Raw genomic sequence first — 21,221 nt, forward strand, 5'->3', positions numbered from 1 at the left:
ATTGAGGTATGGAAACCTGAATAAAATAGGACACTTAATATGTACTTCTGATTATGTCTGTGCATATCAGATGTTAGGGAGAAATGCATGTTTTGCAGAACAAGAATGTCACTGCTACTACCATTCATGAATTCATCCTCCTGGGTTTCCTGTGTAGTCAAGAAGTGGAAATTCTTTTTGTTTTATTCTCCACCATCTACATCTTGGCGTTGTTGGGCAACAGTGCTATTATCTGTGCTGTGTGGTGGGACCAGAAACTCCACACCCCCATGTATACCTTATTGGCCAACCTCTCTTTCCTGGAGATCTGCTACATCAGTTCCAATGTGCCCAACATGTTATTCAACTTCCTATCCAAGACCAAGGCCATCTCCTATAATGGCTGCATCTTGCAGTTCTACATCTTCCTCTCTTTGGTGCCACAGAACTTTTCTTCCTGGCCCTGAGGGCATTTGACAGGTATGTTGCCATCTGCTGTCCATTGCACTATCCCACCATCATGACCAGGAAAGTCCACGGAACCCTTGTGTGTGCTTACTGGGTGGGTGGATTCCTCTGGTTAGTTACACCTGCTGCCCTTATCTCCCAAGTTCCATTTTGTGGTCCAAATATCATTGATCACTATCTCTGTGATCTTGGGGCAATGCTGGCCATATCAGGTGTCCCTGTCCCCAAGACAGCTCTGACTTGTAGCACTTTCAGTGCTGTGATAATATTCATCACTTTGTTCTATATCCTTGTGTCGTACACTATGGTGCTTTGAGCTGTGGTCCAGGTTCCCAAAGGTTCAGGCAGGAAAAAAGCCTTCTCTACATGTGCCTCCCACCTGATAGTGGTGTTTCTATTTTACGGTTCAGTCACAGTGATATATTTAACCCTGGGGGCAACCAGTCATCCTGGGATGCAGAAGTTCTTGACCATGTTGTACTCAATTGCAACTCCACTTTTAAATCCTCTGATCTACAGCCTTAGGAATAAAGAGATGAAGGTTGCCCTGAGGAAAGTTATGTGTAGAATATAAATGTAATTCCTGAATGTTTTCATTTGTTTGTTTTTTCCTTCTTTTTTTTTTTTATTTTTGGCTGCCCTGCAGCATATGGAGTCCTGGGCCAGGGATCAGATTCAAGCCGCAGCTGTGGCAACCCGATCCTTAGTGCCAGTGGGGCATCAAACCTACATCCCAGCACTCTAGAGGCACCACTGATCCTGTTGTGCCCCAGTGGGAACTCCTAGTTCCTGAATGGGAGACACTTTGGTGAGCTAAAGGAGGACTATTGTAAAGAATCAAGAAAAATTATACTTAAAAGTAATAAAAGATACTTGATCTAAAATAAATATTTCCAGAGGAGAATTTCTTAAATTCAAAGCTTGTTTCTGGAGTGACTAGTTACTCAAATTGTTATTTTCAAGCTTGTTTGTTACTTACTGAGTGACTAGTTACTCAAATTGTTATTTTCAAGCTTGTTTCTGTTACTTACTGACTAGTTACTCAAATTGTTATTTATCTGTTTTCTTAATTTTAAATGGAGAAGACCCAGTTAAATCATATCTTTATCATAGAGTTTTTTGAATTGAGTTAATATGTGGAAGCATTTGAAATAGTACCTGGCACTCAATATTATAATATTATATAATAAATTATCAATAAAATTATACCAAAATTTATTAACATTAGTTATTTGTTCCCAAGTATCAGTTTGAGCAGTTTTTTCCTTAGACTTTAAAAATATTTTATTTTTTTTACTATTGAAGTACAATTGATTTACAGCTTTATGTTAGTTTTAGGTGTACATCATAATGATTCAATATTTTTATAGATAATAATCCTCCATTTAAAGTTGTTATGAAATAATGTCTATATTTCCCTATGCTGTGCAATATGTCCTTATGGGCTATTCATTTTATACATAGAGGTAATTTGTACCTCTTAATCCTCTACCTCTATCTTGTTCTCTCTTCTTCCTTCTCTCTCCTCACTGGTAACCACTAGTTTATTCTGTCTCTGTGAGTCTGTTTCTGTTTTGTTATCACTTATATGTGGAATCTAAGAAATAAAATAAACAGGCTGTTACCACTATGGTGTGGTGGATTAAAAATCTGACTGCAGTGGCTCAGGACCCTGCAGAGGTGTGGGTTCAATCCCTGACCTGGCACAGTGGGTTAAAGGATCTGGTGTTGCCATAGCTGTGGTGCAGGTCACAGCTGCAGCTCAGATTCAGTCCTGGCCAGGAAACTTCCATATGCTGCTGGTGTGGCCATAAAAAATAAACAAACAGAATTTGCCTTTCTCTGTTTGACTTATTTCAATAAGGATAATACCCTCTAGGTCCATCCATTCTGTTGCAAATGGCAGAATTTTGTTCTTCTTTTTTTTTTGGCAGTGCCTATGGCATAAGAGATTGAACCTGTGGCACAGCAGCGACCAGAGCCACAGCAGCAACACTGCTTGCTCCTTAACTTACTGTGCCACAAAGGAACTTCAGAATTTCATTCTTTTTAATGGCTGAGTAATATTCCATTATATATATATCACTTCTTCATCCACTCATCTGTTGATGGGCATGTAGATTGCCTCCATATCTTGGCTATTGAACATTCCATATATTGACTGCTGTGAACATTCAGGTGCATTTATCTTTTCTAATTAACATTTTTCATTTTCATCAGATACGTACCAAGTATTGGAATTGCTGAATTGTGTGGTAGTTCTATTTTTAGTTTTTTGAGGAACTTCCATAGTGTTTCCAACGTGGCTGTACCAGTTTACATTCTCTTTTCTCCATATCTTTGCCATCAGTTGTTATTTGTAGACTTTTTGAAGATATCTTCACAAGTATGAGGTGATATTTCATTATGGTTTTGATTTGCAATTCTCTGATGATTAGTGATATTGAGCATCTTTTCATATGCCTGTTGGCCATCTGTACATCTTCTTTGAAAAAATGTCTATTCAGGTCTTTTGCTCATTTTTTTTTTCTTTTCAGGATCACCTGTACCTGTGGCATATGGAAGTTCCCAGGCTGAGGGTCACATTGGAGCTGCAGCTGCAGGCTTATACCATAGCCACAGCAACAACAAATCCTCAACCAATTGATCGAGGCCAGGAATCGAGCTCACATCACGGATGCTATCTCAGATTTTTAACCTGCTGAGCCACAATAGGAACTCCATTCTGCTTATTTTTTAATTAGATTGTTTGTTTGTTCTTGATATTGAGTTGTATGAACTATTTACAAGTATTTGGATTTTTAACCCCGTATTGGTCATACCATTTGCAGGTATTTCTTCCATTCAGTATGTTGTGTTTTACTTTTGTTGATGATTTCATTTGCTCTGCAGTAGTTTTTAAGGTCTCATTTATTTACTTTTACTTTCATTTCTTTTGCCTTAGGAGACAGACCCAAAAATATACTGCTGTGATTTATGTCAAAGAGTGTTCTGCCTATGTTTTCTTCTCAGAGTTTTGTGGTTCTGATCTTTTAAATTATAACCCTATTATTTTTGTGTAAGGAAGAAAGTGCCTATTTTTTTTTAAAATATTTGAGTTTTGAAAGAGGTCTATATAAATGCACATCAAAAAGAGAATTTTTGCACTCCCTCATATTTCCTTGTCTTATGAAAGGGAAAACAGTGATTTGTTGGATAAAAATTGATGAGGGCTGTCTTTTGGCTCCACTTCAGCAAATAAAAAGTTATTCCAATTTTTAAAAAGGGCAATTTTTAGGTGTTTTTTTTTTGTGAATCAAATGAGAAATCACATGTAAAAGTGTTTGTAAAATGCACAGTACAGTCAAAAGATTAAAGCAACTGAAATGTTCATTAATGGATTAATGGATGAAAAAATATGATATATACATATACTGTAATGTTGTTCAACCTTATAAAGAAAGGAAGTTCTGAAACATGCTGAAACGTGGATGAACCAGCTGTTCACATACTATATGATTCCACTTTTATAAGATTCCTAGAGTAGTCGAATTAATAGAGATAGAAAGTAGGATGATAGTTGTCTGGGGCTGGGGAAGGAGAAATAGGGAATTATTGTTTAATAAATACAGAGTTCCAATTTTGGAAGATGAAAAGAGTTATGGAAATGGATGGTGGCAATGATTTCTCAACATCGTGAATGTGCTTAATGGCACAGAACTGTACACTTAAAATTATTAAACATAAATGTTATGTTATCTGTATTTTACCACAAAAATAACAAAAATTCAAAGCATACTACTAGGGTCAATTGTTTTTTATTTTGATTATTATCAATTAACATTTCTGCTGTACTCTTTTCTAGCAGCCCCTGCAGCTGTAGTCTTGTCTGTGTGTGCATTTTCTTTCCCTCTCTGAAGTTACTGTAATAGCTATTTCTCAGTAATAAAAGCTGCAGAGGGTGGGATATTTCTCTTCAAATCATTACTACTTCTCCACTCCCCAACTCTAACAGTGCTTTGCCCTCCAAGGTACCTCTTTGATTTGCTCTTTGATTGACACAGAGTGGTTTCAAGAAGTCAGCCACTCCTCTTCCTCCAATGCAGATTTCCCACCTCAGGGAGTAGACTGAAGACTTTGCACTCGATCCTGTAGGTGAGAAGAAAATATTTAAGGTGGAAAGCAAGAAAGTGACATGATAAGATTTGCATTTTAGAAAATTTGCATCTTTGAGTCTAGGTACTGCACTGTTCAAGGCCATAATATAGTTCCTTCTCTCACTAAATGTCCAATTAGCTTTAAGGAGATGATGAACTCAAATTAATTTCATTATCTCAGTCTTTTGGGCATTTCACAATTCCCCTTGGAAATACAGCCAGGAAATCTCTTTTACAGTAATAATGTCAGAATTTAAAGTTAATATCTTGATATTTATGTTGGGTAGGTATTCAATTAAAATTATATGTCTTTTCTAATTGAGAGTGCCCAAATTGCATAAGTATAATTCAAAAGCTATAATTCAAAAAGATACATGAACCTTAATGTTCACTGCAGCACTATTCACAATAGCCATGCCATGGAAACAACTTAAATTTCCATTGACTGATGAATGGATTAAGATGTGGTACATATATACAATGCAATACTACTCAGCCACAAAAAGAGTAAAATAATGCCATTCACAGCAACATGGATACAGCTAGAGATTATCATACTAAGTGAAATAAGTCAGAAAGACAAAGACAAATACTGTATGATATCACTTATATGTGGAATCTAAAATATAGCTTAAATGAACCTATCTGCAAAACAGAAATAGACTCATAGACATTGAGGGCAGATTTGTGGTTGTCAAGGGAATGGAGGTAGGGAGTGGGATGAACTGAGAGTTTGGGATTAGTAGATGCAAACCATTAAATTTAGAATAGATAAATAATAAGGTCCTACTGTGTGGCATAGACAACTGTATCTAATCTCTTGGACAGATCATAATGGAGGATAATATAAGAAAGGGAATGTATCTATATGTAGGACTGGGTCACTTTGCTATACAGCAGAAATTTGCACAACATTGTAAATCAACTATAATTTAATCAAAAATAAATACAGAATGGGAGTTCCCATAGTGGCTCAGTGGGTTAAGAACCTGACACTGTCTCCATGAGGATGTGGATTCAATCCCTGGCCTCTCTCAGTGGGTTAAGGATCTGCAAGCTGTGGCACAGGTTGCAGATGCAGCATGGATTCAGTGTTGCTGTGGCTGTGGCATAGGCCTGCAGCTGCAGCTCCAATTTGACCCCTAGCCTGTCACTTTGCTATACAGCAGAAATTGGCACAACATTGTAAATCAACTACACATTAATAAAAAAATAAAAAGTTCAGAAAAGAAAGAAAGTGCTAAATTGAAATTGAAATTCTGGGTAATGGAGTTCCCTGGTGGCTCAGCAGGTAAAAGATTGGTGTTGTCACTGCTGTGGCTTGGGTTGCTGCTGCAGCACCGGTTCAATCCCTAGCCTAAGAACTTCTGCATGCTGTGGGTATGGCCAAAAAAAGAAAAAAGAAATTCTGGGTCTTTCATTCACTGTGGAATCCAAACAATAGAATAATCCCTGAGGCTTCTACAACACTTTTGGCATCTGAAAACAATTACAACACTTTTGGCATCTGAAGACAATCTTGAAAAAATAACAACAACAAAAACTCTCCTATATTCCCTTGAGCCCTCTGTAGCATAGTTCCATGGAAGCTTTTTGATGTTACATATAGAGTGTATGACAAAGTCTGTGTTAAATGTAATAGAGTTCTTATGAGGCAGAGGAAACTGCAAGTGTGTAAAGAGGTTAAAAAAGCCATGTGCTAGAATATAGAGCCCATCTTTAGAAAGTAGAATATAAAAATTCTCCAACAGATATGATTTGCATGATGTGTGAGGGTCCTAAGGTAATGACCTGGTTTAGATCCAGTGAGTTCTAAAGCATCACATAGCCTTCATGTGTGCATATTGAAACAGCATGAGAGCTAGGTTGGTTCTAATGGCTCATGGGTAGTTAATAGAGTTCTCCAGGTCTTTAATTGGTATGTGTTCATTAACTTTGTGTTCTTGAGGATGTAGATTATAGGTTTGAAGGGTAGCCATTGGGTCACCTTGGATGAAAAGAGAGTCTTAAAGTCATGTTCATGTTCTCTCAGTTGACACTGATGTATATCATCATAATGGAGGCATAAAATAGTATTGCTTTATTTATTTATAAAGCCCAGTTTGAATAACTAAGCCAGTAGCACAGTATACAGCCTTGGTGCTAAGAATAGAGAGGAAAGTAATAGTAATAAAGAAAATTCTGGAAACTTTCTGGAGGGAAATGTGACCACATTGACCAAAATTTAAAATGCATTTACTCTGTGACTCCAAATTTTTATTTCTCATCATTGTCCTTCATTCAAATTGTTTCCTTAATTTTTCCCTGTTACTTTAGAATTAGAAAATCAAAGGGAATTACCCCCATAAAGATATACATTATGATATAGACAACCACAGATGTTTTTCTTTATATATTTATCAAAATGTAATTAGTTGGGAGTTCGTTCCCTTGTGGCACAGTGGGCTAAGGATCTATTGTCATGGCAGTGGCTCAAATCGCTGCTCTAGCATGGGTTTGATCCCTGACCCAGGAACTTCCACATGCCCTGCATGTGGCAACAAAATAAGTAAATAAATTATTTGATTTAATTGGTCACAATTTTCTCCAAACAATCTTCTTTTTTAGTAGATAAAACATGAACTGTGTTTCTTTAATACTCATTTAAATTCCAAATGAGTATTCCTGATCAACAGGTGATTTTTCTACAAGTGATGATTCTGGGACTTAGGTTTTTTTTTCCCCGTCTTTGGCTTTATCATCTTCAAAGCTCAGCTTCCTGGGTCATATCAAGGACCATGCATGGGTAGGGCCTGAAGTGTTGCACATCAGTTTTAAGTACATTCTACTGACTAGGCTAGAACTGAGTCACATGAACACACCTAACTGCAAGGAAGACTTAGAAAAAATGTAGCTTTGACTTGAAAGAGAGGAAACAGATTTGTCTCTGTCATAGAATTAGTGTCTTAACTTCTTTGTTGACCAACATCTATCTTGTTTGATTTATATGTAGAAATAAGGAGTTTGTAAATAAAAGAAACAGCTCTGTGGAATAAGTTTATTTTCAATTTAGTGTTTGAAATTAAAGCTGCCATTTGGACAGCAGGAATGGGAGTCTGGGTCTAACAGATTTTGAAGGTAATGGTACATATGTCAAAAACTATGTTAGCTAAGAAGTAATTTATTAAAGTTAGGATAGGCAACTCTGGAGGAACCAATACTGTGTTAACTGGAATACGTATGTGTATGTACATGTATTTGTGTGTGAGTATACATATTAGTGTTGCACACATGTAGTTTTCTTCTTCAGTATGATTATCACTGAAGACATGTACTCAACACTGTATGATGCATGTTAATTGCTACCATCACCCCTGGAGTTGAGGTCTCCAGAGAAGGGCTTTGGAGTCTGGAAGGTATAAGTAATGAGGAAGGGAGAGATTTGTGTCATGTTCTATTCTCTGAGTAAAACACGAGAGGGATTTTTGTGAAGAAAGGAGCTGAAAGGTGTTTCATCAAGGAGCTGACACCTTAAATTCCTGGGGTTAAGATAAGTGTGTATGGGCACAATCTCTATGTCTGTTTTACTTTATATATTGATATGAAAAAGGAGTATAAAATTTCTTGATTATTTTCCTTTGCAACACTGTTCCTACTAGAAAAACCTTGTTAGACATGGGATTAAGGAATTTTTTTTTTGTCACATCATTTTGTCTTTTGCAGGTCATATTCAAAAGAATTGTATGCTTGGCAGACAGGAAAATGGGAATTTTTTTTCTTGAAGACTTGGGCACTAATTTAGATGATTATTTTCTGTTATCTGTTCACTTTCACACAGAGGACAACATAACAAGTCAACACCCATTTTGTGTGGCTCGTGAGAGAAGAAAACTTTGAAAGTAGAAGCTAATTTATTTAATGAAATATAAAATGCATATTCAAGACTGGGGAATCAAATGGATTTGAGAGATACCCAAAGGCAATGTTGACCTGTGGGAACAGAAAGACCTTCAGAATGCGATGGTTGTGCTGAGAGTGGCTGTTTCCTGTGAGGCATCCCAGATGAGAGGACAATCAGAAGAGAGCTAAAGAGTTTCACTGTGGCAAATGGAAAGCAAGAGCTCTCTTTTCTGTGTCTTCCTTCTGTGCTCCTTGAGCAGCATTTAATTGCCTCAGCTGATTTTATTTTATTTTTTAAAGGTTTTCTTTGCTTTTTTGTTATAGTTGATTTACAATGTCTGTCAATTTCTGCTGTATAGCAAAGTGTATATATATACACACACACACATTCTTTTTCTCACATTCATCTGAAGGAGCAAACAATGAAACAGACCTCTGCAGTCTAACAGACACCAAGTTCAAAAAGGAGACCTCTGATGATTTTAAAGACCAGGAGATTAGGTTTCTCCCATTACCCATCTCTTGAATCCATCCCTGGTGTGTTTTTGCTTATACATTACCCTATGACAGGCTTTTCACACCTTTCCCTTGGTTTGTTGAAGTAGCTTTCTAATAGGTTCCTGCTAATTTCATTAATTACCTTGAAATTGTCTAGAAAATTGTCTTGCAAATGCAGCTTCCATAAACCTTTGATCATTTACTCTTCTGTTAGAGCAGCTCAAGTTTTCCACTGACAGCAAGTTAAGCCCGAACTAGTCACTGACAGTGAGTCCTCCTCCATGTGGTCCCATCTCTGTACCTTATATCTTACTATTTCTTTACAAGTATTCTAGACTTCATTCTTTTGGACTTTAAACATAATTTCTTGCATTCAAATCTTTTCACATTATTATTACATGCTAATAATGTTCTGCCTCCATCATTGCCCTCGGAACATTCTGTCTTTTGCCAAAGTTCACATCCCTCTCAGAAGCCTTTCCTTATTTTTTTTCCAACTGAATATAATTGTCATGGCTCACATGACAACAAAAATTACTGTTTGATTTGTCCTATCACGTTGTTACTATGTGAGTGGCAGCACTACAATATATGTTGAGGAATGCTAAAATCCAGTCCATATTCTATATTGGCTCTCCATAAAGCTTCCAAAATATAAACACAATCTAAGCAAAACCAGCTTCCTTGCTGTGCAAGTGAGGCTCCAAGGTAAATCCCTTTAGCTCTCTTCCAATCCAATTTAAACTCTCTCTATATAGAGATCCTAGTCTGTGATGTATTGTTTGAGGTTGCTTTCAACAAAAGATATTTGATTTAAACTCCAAAAGTGCAGGGGCTCTGCTTTTTTATTCGCTGCCTTTCTCTATCTCCTAGAATAGTGCCTGGCAATAATATGTGCAAAATAAATGTTTATCGAATAAATGAGGAAGGCAAGGAGACACAGAGGGAAGACCAGCTCACTTTTCCAAAGGGAAGATGGTAATGTCACAAATCTAAATTGTGGAAAATCAACATATCTCCCTTTGCCAGGAAGAAGAAAAACAGTGTAAATATTCCATTGGTTCTGTCGGTCACTTCCACAGGTCAGACTGATGAGGACCTTGGAGTCTAATATCTCTGGGTCTGTGAGTGAGTTCATTCTTCTGGGCTTTCCCTGTCGCAGAGACATCCAGATCTTCCTCTTTGTACTCTTCTCCGTCATCTACCTCCTGATCATCATGGGGAACACATCTGTCATCTGTGCTGTGTGGTCAAGCTGGAAACTCCACACACCCATGTACATCTTCCTGGCCAACTTCTCCTTCCTGGAAATCTGCTATGTCAGTTCCGATGTGCCCCAAATGTTAGCTAACGTCCTTTCCCAGACCAAGAGCATCTCCTATGCTGGCTGCCTCCTCCAATTCTACTTCTTCTTCTCCATGGGTGCTGCTGAATGCTTATTTCTGTCAGTGATGTCTTTTGATCGATTTCTTGCCATATGTAGACCTTTGCATTATCCCATCATAATGACCCATAGCCTGTGTGCTTGGTTAGTGGTCTTCTGCTGGGCCGGTGGCTTTCTCTGGTTACTGACCCCTTTGATTCTAATATCTCAGGTGCCTTTCTGTGGTCCAAATACCATTGATCATTTCCTGTGTGATCTAGGACCTTTGCTGGCATTGTCCTGTGCTCCAGTATCTGGAACTACCCATATCTGTGGTATCATGAGCTCTCTCATCATCTTTCTCACCTTCCTATACATTCTTGGCACTTACTACTCCATCCTAAGTGTGGTGCTACAGATGCCCTCAGGCTCAGGAAGGCATAAGGCTTTCTCTACTTGTGCCTCCCACCTTGCTGTGGTGTCTCTGTTCTACGGCTCAATCATGATGATGTATGTTAGCCCAGGTTCTGGGGACTATCCTGGGATGCAGAAGTTTGTGACCTTGTTCTATGCTTTGGCAACACCATTCTTTAATCCCCTGATCTACAACTTCCGGAACAAAGATGTGGAGGAAGCACTAAAGAAAATTTTGAATGTATTATTTTGGGAAATCTTTAAAGGCTTCAAAAGTCACATTTAATATAAGGCATCATTAATATTTAGGAGGATGCAAGATCACAGGGAATGAGATCATGTTTTTTCCCTTTAATGTTTCAGTTACTTTTATTTCTAGTGTTTTTTTAATTGAAATAATAGATTTAGAATGTTGTGTTAGTTTCAGATATATAGCAAAGTGATTCATATATATATATATATATGTAATTCAGAAATATATATATTATTTTAATATTCTTTCCCAATATGTTATTACAAGATATTGAGTATAGTTCCATGTGCCATACAGAGGGACCGTACTGTTTATTTTATATATAGTAGTGTGTGTCTTTTAATCCCAAACTCCTAATTTGTCCCTCTTCCCTTTCCCCTTTGGTAACCATATGTTTGTTTTCTATGTCTGTGAGTCTATTTCTGTTTTGTACATAAGTTCATTTGTATAATTTTTTTTAGATTCCGCATATAAGTGAAATCATATGATATTTGTCTTTCTCTAACTTCACTTAGTATGATAATCTCCAAGTCCATCCATGTTGCAAGTGTCATCATTTCATTCTTTTTTTATAGCTGAGTGGTAGTCTATTGTATGTATATATATCGCATATTTTTATCCATTCATCTGTTGATGGACATTTCGTTTGATTCCATGTCTTGGCTACTGTAAATAGTGCTCTATGAACATGGAGGTACCTGTACCTATTAAAATTAGAGTTTTTCTCTTTTTTTGGATTCCAGGAGTGGAATTGCTGAATCATATGGTAACTCTATTTTTCGTTTTTAGGTTTTTTTTTTTTCTTTTTTGGCCATATCCGAGGCTTATGGAAGTTCCTGGCCCAGGAATTGAATCTGAGCTGCAGCCTCTACCACAGCTGCGGCAACACTGGATCCTTAACCCACTGCTCTAGGCAGATATTGAACTGGCAATAGCATGGAGACGAGCTGGATCATTAATCCACAGCGCCACAGTGGGAATTCCCTATTTTTAGTTTCTAAAGGAATCTCTATACTGTTCTCCATACTGGCTGCAGCAATTTGCATTCCTACCAACAATGTAGGAGGGTTCCCTTTCTCCAAACCCTCTCTGAGTAGTAGTCTATTGTATGTATATACAATATATACATAAAAATGTCCATCAACAGATGAATGGATAAAAAGGATGTGATATTATTTGTAGGCTTTTTGATGATGGCTATTCTTACCCATGTGAGGTGATACCTTGTTGTGGTTTAGATTTGCATTTCTCTAATAATCAGAGATGTTGAGCATCTTTTCAAGTGCCTATTGGACATCTGTATGTCTTCTTTGGAGACGTGTCTATTTAGACCTTCTGCCTATATTTTGATTGGGTTGTTTGATTTTTTGATATTGAGCTATATGAGCTGTTTGTATATTTTGGAAATCAATCCCTCATCAGTTGTATTGTTTGCAAATATTTTCTCCCATTCTATAGGTTTTTGTTTAGTTTATGGTTTCTTTTGAAGTATAAAGGATTTTAAGTTTTATTAGGCCTCATTTATGAAAATTTGCTTTTATTTCTCTTTCTCTAGGAAATGGATTCAAAAAATATTGCTGTGATTTTTGACAAAGAGTGTTCTGCTTGTGTCCTCCTCTAGGGAGTTTATAGTAGCTGGTCTTACATTTAGGTCTTTATCCCTTCATTTTATTTTATTTTCCTATATCAGGAAGATGATTTTTAAAAATTCATTAGACCCAGTGCTTTAAGTCTTAAGAAGTTATTACTCCTGCTCCAGATATGTCTGTACTTTAGATATACTCTATTTTGAAATCCAACTTAATAAGAGTTTTGAACATTTCTTTGTAATTGAGTTTCTAGTTTCTCTTTTGGTTTTCATTACATACTGCTTGATGTATTTCACCATCCTCAAATTATGCCTTCATCAAACCCAGTTCTTTCTTAGAGCATAGCAAATGTTGAATGTATTGCAAACATGTAGTTAAACAACAATCCTTCAGATAACCAGGTTTTTAAACAAAATCCTCAACATCAGAGACAATTTAAAAGCATTACTTTTGTATATTCCATATTTCCAAGTGTTGTTTTAGGCACCAACAATGGTCCTCAGTAAAATCATGTTGTCTTGATCGACTGTTCACTTTTGGCCAATGCTGTCACTTTAGGAGGTAGGTCCACATCTTCTATATGCTGCCATCTGAAGTTTAGTTACTAATCTATGTAAGCCAAGGAGCTACAGACTTTGTTGGATCACTACCACCCAGGCCTAAATTGCACTTATTTTCTTGTAGTTCTCTGTACATTTCTCGGTGTCACTCAGAGATAATTTCTATTCTCTAATTTCTTGTTTTCTAGAATAGTAATTTAATTTATAATATTGAACTTCACGAAGAAATCTTAGGCTAAAACTTTGTTCTAGGAAAACTTCAGCACTAACTTTACTTTCAAACCTAGTCAAACATCTGCAAACTCCTGCTGGATATTTTTACATGAAGATGCATTTCAAATTTAAATGTCTAATCCTAAATTTTTAATCTTTTAAATTAGCTCTCACCATCCTTATCTGTTAATGCTCCACTTATCTGTAACTTGAACCTTACAACCTTACATTTATAATTCCTCACCTTCTTATATCCAATTCTGTGGCATCTTCTCTGTAGTCCTTTGTCATCCTTACTCAACATTTCTCATCATTTTTGTCCCCGTCCTAGCATTCCTTACCTGGGAAGGCATAATAATTTGACAAATAAGCTCTCTCTCTCTGAAATCTCCATGTCAAATTCCAGAAGGCTTTTCTTTTTTAAAATGATTTTTAGTTTTTCCATTATAGCTTGTTTACAGTGTTCTGTCAATTTCTACGTACAGCAGAGTGACCCAGTCACACATATATATAGATTCTTTTTCTCACATTATCCTCCATCATCAGAACCATTTTCTTAAACCTCCTTTCCATCAGCCCTCACACTTATTTCCTCTCTACTTACACAGACTTTGGGGACAATTCCCAAATTCCTTCCTCCCTCCCTTCCTTCTTTCCTTCCTTCCTTATTATTTTTTTTGGATACCTACCACTATATATATGTGTTCAAACCGGTAGAATGTACAACTCAATGTGTCAGTGTAAGTTCAGTTGTAGCAAATGCACCACTCTGTTGATCTTGGGAGAGGCTACGCATGTATAGTAAGGGGACTCATGGGAAATTGCAGTGACCCTCAAACAACTGCTCTAAAAAATAAATTCTAAAACTATAGATATGGATATATCATTATGTAGTTAGGGGCTTAATGTTTTCCTCATGTAATAATAAATCTGAAAGCAGACTATCCATAGCCACTGCTCTGGGCTGGATTTGTGACATTTATCCTTTACATCCTTGTCCTCATATTTGTTACCATGGTTGCAAGAAGGTTCTAAACATCCAGATGTTTCCCTGTTCCAGGCTTGAGGAGCATGAAGCAGAAATTCCTGCTTTGGGAAAGCCAAAAACCTTCCCAGAAACCCGGTTTTTGTCTCATTGGCCAGACCTATATCACATAGCCAATCTAGATGCAAGGGAGGCAGAAGAAACAATGCATTGCTATTGTGAACAAAGTCAGGATTCTTTTACTGGGGAAAAGGGGGATGCATTTTGGGTGCGCAATAGTAGTCTCTGCCACAGAAAGATCTGGAGAGTTTTCTGCAGTCACCTTAGATGTAATGAAACTTGCACAGCTGCTAACACTGACCTTTGACAAGTATGAAAAAGCTGAAGAAGAAAAGCATACAAACTTTCAAGAAATGTTCACATTTATAAACCTAACGAAAGACAAATAGGATGATAACTTGACTAACCACTTGAAATTAATTTTTGTTGTTTATAAAAATGTTTTTGTAAATAGTTGCTATAGCTAAATTGGAATTATAACAAGCTCTTCTAGGGATCAGAATAGTATTGTATAAAAAGCATTTGACTCTAAAAGGCCACCTGTGAGTTCAATGGTGAGGAAAAGAATTTGGAAGAGAAAAGACTAAAGAGAAAAAGCTGTTTGAGACCTAGTTTTCTGTGACTGCTTTCTAAAAGTTGTCTCTAATTTAAACATCTTACCCCAAGGAATATATAAATACATTTGGCCCTCTGTATTCACAGGTTCTGCATGAGTGGATTCCACCAACTGGGGATCAAAAATATTCAGGAAAAATCCGGAAGGTTTCAAAAAGCAAAACTTGAATTTGCTATGTGCAGGCACTATTTGTATAGCATATACATTGTGTTTACAACACATAGCATTTACATTATATGGTATTATAAATTACCTAGAGATGATTTAAACTCATGGGAGGATGTGCTTAGGTTATATGCAAATACTGTGCCATTTTATGTAAAGAATTGAGCATCCTCAGAGTTTAGTGTCTGTGGGGGTTGCTAGAATTTTCTCATTCCTGATTCTTTTACAGTCACAGATAAGAGTAAAGACATCACCTTGAGGGAGGACCAGTGAGTGGTATACTTTGAGAATTCTGGGGAAGTGGATCCTTGGAACAAAAATAGTATTTGTTGGTATTAAGAAGAAGGTAGAAATGACAGGCTTGATAGCTTATCTCAAAAATAGCTAACAATTTCTGTCCACTGTCTTATTTGTTAAAAGATGAAAATCTCTCTCATGATTTTTACATTATATATCATATTTAAGTGCATCTCATGCACAAAAGTTGGATTTGATTAGCAGTACCCAAGTTTTCAGTGAAGGTGGTTGTTTCCATGTGAAAACCTGGAAGGAATTAAAATGTGAAGATTTATGTATGTATGTATATTACGTGGGTATATAAATGTACCAGCGAAATCTGCTTTATTGTCTCATAACAGAATAGGACTAACCTAGATGTGAATTATATACATTAGCCAGAATTTCTTATCCTATCTCAGGAAAATGGCTTGAAGTAGGTCCACTGAAATAAAAGATAGGAATATACACTTAAAAATTGACAAACATCCAAGTGGAGATTATAAGAAGGCATATGTATATGGAAGTCTAGAGGTATGAGATGAGATTGGAAGTGGAGACAAAAGCTTGGGGATTAATAACATATTAATGATATTCAAGGTGATTAGATTCTTTGAGATCCTTCTAAATCAGTGCTAATAGAGATATAATGTGAGACACAAATATGAACCATGTATATAATTTCAAATATTCTAATAGCCACATAAACAAAGATAAAAGGAAATAGGTGAAATTAATTTTAATAATATATTTTGTTTGACTCAATTTGTCTAAAATAATGTTATTTCAACATATATCAACATAAACATTATTAATGAAATATTTACATTCTTTTATTACACTAAGTCTTCAAAGTTGGTATATAAATTGACACTTATTACCCTTCTCAATTAGCACTAGTCACCTTTCAAGTGGTCATAGCCACATGTGGGTCGCGGCTATTGTATTGGGTGGAACAAGTATATATAGAGAATTCTGAGGACTAAAGATAGGCTTCAAGAAATGTTGAGGTTCAACATATAAGTCGGTTGTCTTTAGTTTTCAGAATAAAGTTTCTTTGCTTAGAAGGAACAACAAAATCCTTTTATTTCACCGATTTTCCTAACTTAAACCCTGATTTTGGTGGCAAAAGAACCCACTGCGTACATTGAGTCACACATATATGCACTGCCTCCTGGGAAAGGGTCTTTCCTGAAGAATTGTGTTTTCAGCTTCATTGTCCTAATTTTTTCTAGACTGACAGAAGTCCCTGAAGAAGCTAGATTTCTTTTATTTTTTTTCTGCCCAGTATCTCAGTAGAGGCTTGGAGCTTATCTTTGTATAACTGGAGTTTTTATTGCCAGACACTGCTTTTTAGGGGAGACTAGGGCATGGGTAGAAGAGTCAGTCAGTTGTAGAACAGCACTTAAGTATAATCTGATTTATATACTCATGCAAAACCCATAATTTATATTTTTATATATAAAAGCCCAGAAAAAGTTCTAGAAGTATACCCACCAAACTGAACATATTTCTGTAGAGACAAGTAGGTGTGTAGAGGTATGGCAATATGAGGATCTTCATTATTTTGTACTGTTCTGTTTTTTACAATGAAAATTGTTCACCATAAAAACATGTTACTTGTAAATTTTTAAAAATATAGGGAAAATAGAATATAATTCATCCCAGTGTAGCTAACCAAGCCCTGGTTATCCAAAATTCTATGTATATAACATTTAGGCCAAAACAAAAAATATTTTATTTAAATAATTTTATATATGAATATCTTTCTTAGGCACTATACAAACCTAGATGTAAATGGGGATCTTGGTTATTTAGTTATTTGTGGTCCATTGACACCAAACCTAAAAAATTTGGCTCAAGTGAAAGAGTAAGTAGAGAATCTTCCTCCTCACCAGTTCTAAGAAAGGGGAGTGGGCAGCATTAGATTTCACTGCAGCTAATGAAGACTTTCCCAGATAATGGACAATTTCCTTCCCTTTAGCTGAACTTCTGTCTCTCAGAACTTCACATAGGGTAGTAATAACTTGTAAGCATCATACTATGTTCTAACAACACTCATCACGAGATAGACAAGCCTTCAACTACCCAAGGAAAGTTCGTTTCCCTTTTCTCATCCCACTTCTTCACTGCTGTCACATAGGTGGATCATTTAGTTGAGTCCTACCCCATGGAACTTCCAGAGGGAACATAACCCAGGCATATTACAGGGGAGTCAAAATGCATGTGTTGTTATAGTTGGTGTTTTTCTTTTATTTTTGCTGCCCAGTATCTCAGTAGAGGCTTGGAGCTTATCTTTGTATAACTGGAGTTTTTATTGCTAGGTATTAGCTCTTCCAGCCTTTACTGCAGCTACAGCATAGGGATATACTCTACCAATTCTACCAAAGAGATACAGCTATTCCAGACTTTGATTCAGGACAGTGGTGCAAGAAGCAGAAGTGGGTTGGCAAGGGGATAGCAATGTTTAAATATTGGCAAGAAAATAACAAAGAAGCAGGTAGCACAGTGATTGCAGGGAAGACACATTCCTGGCATAGAATTGGCAGTGACATCTGGTGGCTCATGACAGTGGGCATGGCTGTAATGATTGTGATTTTTCATCAAACAAATTCCACAGGGTGGTTTGCACATTGATCTTTGAATCTGAGCCTCAACTCAGATCTGTGACATTCCTGGTATCTCATCAGTAAATCATCAGCATTGCCATGTTTAATCAACCAGAGTCAGCTTCTGTTGTATGCAAGGAAGAATCCTATTAATATTATATCATTGTACATTTACTTTAAATAGGTGCAGTCTCAGTGATCTGTGGAGAAGAAGGGGAAACTAACCCTTCTGGATGGGTAGGTCAGAATTTTCCTCTGGTTTCACAATGGTCTAGAAACTTCATTACTTAGCATATTCTATTACAGAAAATATCCCCCAAAGCCAAAATAGCTTAGAAGAGAGCTTTAAGGTGTTTATTTATAGAGAAACTTGAGTTGAGGTCTGGTCTGGATTGGATATTGTCAGTCAAATCATTAGTTTTTTCTTCGATATATAGGAGACAACTTCACAAACCAATCCTTTCCCCAGAAAAGGAAATTTTGTGCTATAGTTTAAAATAAGATATATAATATTGAACATATAAAACTTACATAATGTTATAAACTAGTGTTACCTCAATGAAATTTTTTAATTAAAAAATTAAAATGTGAACATTTTAGAGTACAGGCAGATGATCAGCTCAAGTAAATAGTTTATATTAAGTGCTAACTACCTTTAGGTAGCTTAAGGTGTGTTGGCAGAACCTATTTTCTGGTTTCTCATGTCTATTTTCTGGAACCATAAATCTCTACTAAAAATTGGAAGGTACAGAAACCAAGGTTTGAGTAAGGAATACTTAATGGTTTGGCAAATGTGAATGTGTGCATGTCTTTCTCTGTATCCTCTTCAAAGTTAGACTGAGAATTTTCCTTAAGAAGAAGCCATATCATTTCCCATTTTCATCTGCCGTGCACCATGGACACCTTACCAGCTTGGTAGTAAGGAAACACAAAGGAAAACACATTACTTTGGGTTGTGATGATCATTGTACAGCTATAAATGTAATAAAATTCATTGAGTTAAAAAAAGACATTACAGTTTTAGTTACAGTTACTGGGTCTTTGATCTTATAGATAAAGCAGTTGAATTTTTGTGAGTATAGTGAATAGGTGCTAAATCTCATTAGAGAAACACCTATATTGGAAAGGAAAAATAGTTGATAAATTTGAAACACATAAAACAGTATTAGGATAAAAACCATTAATTTAACATTAGTTTTAGTACTTCAGAAAGTCTCCAGAACAGAGAAATGATACATTGATGAATAAAAAGTCTACAGAACTTTCCTACAATGTACCTTTAGGGTATTTGCTTATGAGATAGGATGAGGGGTTTGTGTGTGTGTGTGTTTGTGTGTGTGTGTATGCAGTGAATCATACTTTTATGAGAGTAAGAAAGGAATCAAACACTCAGACATATTCAGAAAATAGCTTTTAAAATTTTTTTTAATTTTAATTTTTTGTCTTTTTGCCATTTCTTGGGCCATTCTCACGGCATATGGAGGTTCCCAGGCTAGGGGTCTAATCGGAGCTGTAGCCGCTGGCCCAGGCCAGAGCCACAGCAATGCAGCATCCGAGCCACATCTTCGACCTATACCACAGCTCATGGCAACACCGGATCCTTAACTCAGTGAGCAAGGCCAGGGATCGAACTCGCAACCCCATGGTTCCTAGTAGGATTCATTAACCACTGCGCCACAATGGGAACTCTCCTTTTTTTTTTTTTTTTTTAATGAGAGAAATTCTGTATTCCTGAGAGAATACAGTTATAATGATATAAATTTTTATGTCATTTCTCTGTATTTTTAAGAATTTCTTTTGATGATGCACCCAGGACTTTCTTTAGTGCATCTTTCATATCTTTGTTCCTAAGGCTGTAGATCAGAGGATTAAAGAATGGGGTTGCCATGCAGTAAAATAAGGTTACAAATTTCTGTGTCCCAGGATGGGTCCTGGAGCCTGGACTCACGTACATTACCATGACTGAGCCATAGAACAGTGAAACCACCAAGAAATGGGAGGCACATGTAGAAAAAGCTTTGTTCCTGCCTGAGCCAGCTGGAACCCGAAGTACAGCTCGCAAAACCAAGGTGTAGGACCCAAGAATGTAGAGAAAGGTGACAAAGATGATAAGAGAGCTTACAGTAGCACAAGTTAGAGTAGTTTTGGGAACTGGGGCACAGGACAGTGCCAGCAATGGTCCCAGGTCACAGAAAAAATGGTCAATGATGTTAGGGCCACAGAAGGGCACCTGGGACATGAGAACTGCAGGCATCAGTATAGATAGAAAGCCACCAGCCCAGCAGAAAACCACTAATCGGGCACAGAGATGATGAGTCATGATAGTGGGGTAATGCAGAGGTCGACAGATGGCAAGGAACCTATCAAAAGACATCACAGACAGAAAGTAACCCTCAGCAGCACACATGGAGAAGAAGAAGTAGAACTGGAGCAGACAGCCAGCATAGGAGATGCTCTTGGTCTGGGAGATGATGTTGGCCAACATTTTGGGCACGTCAGAACTGACATAGCAGATTTCTAGGAAGGAGAAGTTAGCCAGGAGGGTGTACATGGGTGTGTGGAGTTTCCGGCTTGACCACACGGCACAGATAATGGATGTGTTCCCCAGGAGGGTCAGAAGGTAGATGAGGGAGAACATGACAAAGAGGAGGATCTGGATGTCTCTGCGGCAGGGGAAGCCCAGGAGAATGAACTCACTCACAGACCCAGAGATATTATTGGCTTCTGAGATACTCATTCTTCTGATCTATGAAGGGAATGAGCAATGGGACCATTATATTTGACATTTCCTCCTTCTTGAAAAGTTATTTTTATTTCCTCTGATTCTTATACACTCCTTTAATTCATGTTTGTGAAAGGGCTCCATATAGTTTTGAAATCAATAACTCATCTTCCAAGGATTAGGCTTAGCCCAGTGTGATCAGAGTTCTAAGAACCCATTTGAACATGTTTATGCTCCCACAGCCCCCATTGTAACAGTTCCCATTTTTCAGAGTATTTATTTCACTGACATCATATAAAATAGAGTCCAAATTGTTTCTTCTGTTTGCATTTAAATTCTTCCTTGATGTATAGTTTCATAATACACACTGAGATATATACATCTAATTTATCCTTATTGCAAAGAAAATTTTGTTTAGAATTAGAATTTTGAAAAA

General features: G+C 36.8%; 2 protein-coding genes and 1 pseudogene across 2 annotated transcripts; 2 read left to right on the top strand and 1 right to left on the bottom strand.

The window, feature by feature from the left end:
* Positions 22-1,191, top strand: LOC110261717 (annotated as a pseudogene).
* LOC100524156 (olfactory receptor 11H12-like) lies at positions 10,036-11,023 on the top strand. Its single transcript, XM_003128787.2, has one exon. The coding sequence runs from the start codon at positions 10,052-10,054 to the stop codon at positions 11,021-11,023; it is 972 nt and encodes a 323-aa protein (XP_003128835.1). The 5' UTR covers positions 10,036-10,051.
* On the bottom strand, positions 19,812-20,891 carry LOC100523622 (olfactory receptor 11H6-like). The gene has a single exon (XM_003128785.2). The coding sequence runs from the start codon at positions 20,798-20,800 to the stop codon at positions 19,832-19,834; it is 969 nt and encodes a 322-aa protein (XP_003128833.1). The 5' UTR covers positions 20,801-20,891; the 3' UTR covers positions 19,812-19,831.

This window comes from Sus scrofa, chromosome 7 (assembly GCF_000003025.6).
Source record: "Sus scrofa isolate TJ Tabasco breed Duroc chromosome 7, Sscrofa11.1, whole genome shotgun sequence".
Taxonomy (NCBI): Eukaryota; Metazoa; Chordata; class Mammalia; order Artiodactyla; family Suidae; genus Sus; species Sus scrofa.

Coding starts and splice junctions, on each gene's coding strand:
- LOC100524156 (XM_003128787.2), top strand. CDS start 10,052: ATGAGGACCTTGGAGTCTAATATCTCTGGGTCTGTGAGTGAGTTCATT.
- LOC100523622 (XM_003128785.2), bottom strand. CDS start 20,800: ATGAGTATCTCAGAAGCCAATAATATCTCTGGGTCTGTGAGTGAGTTC.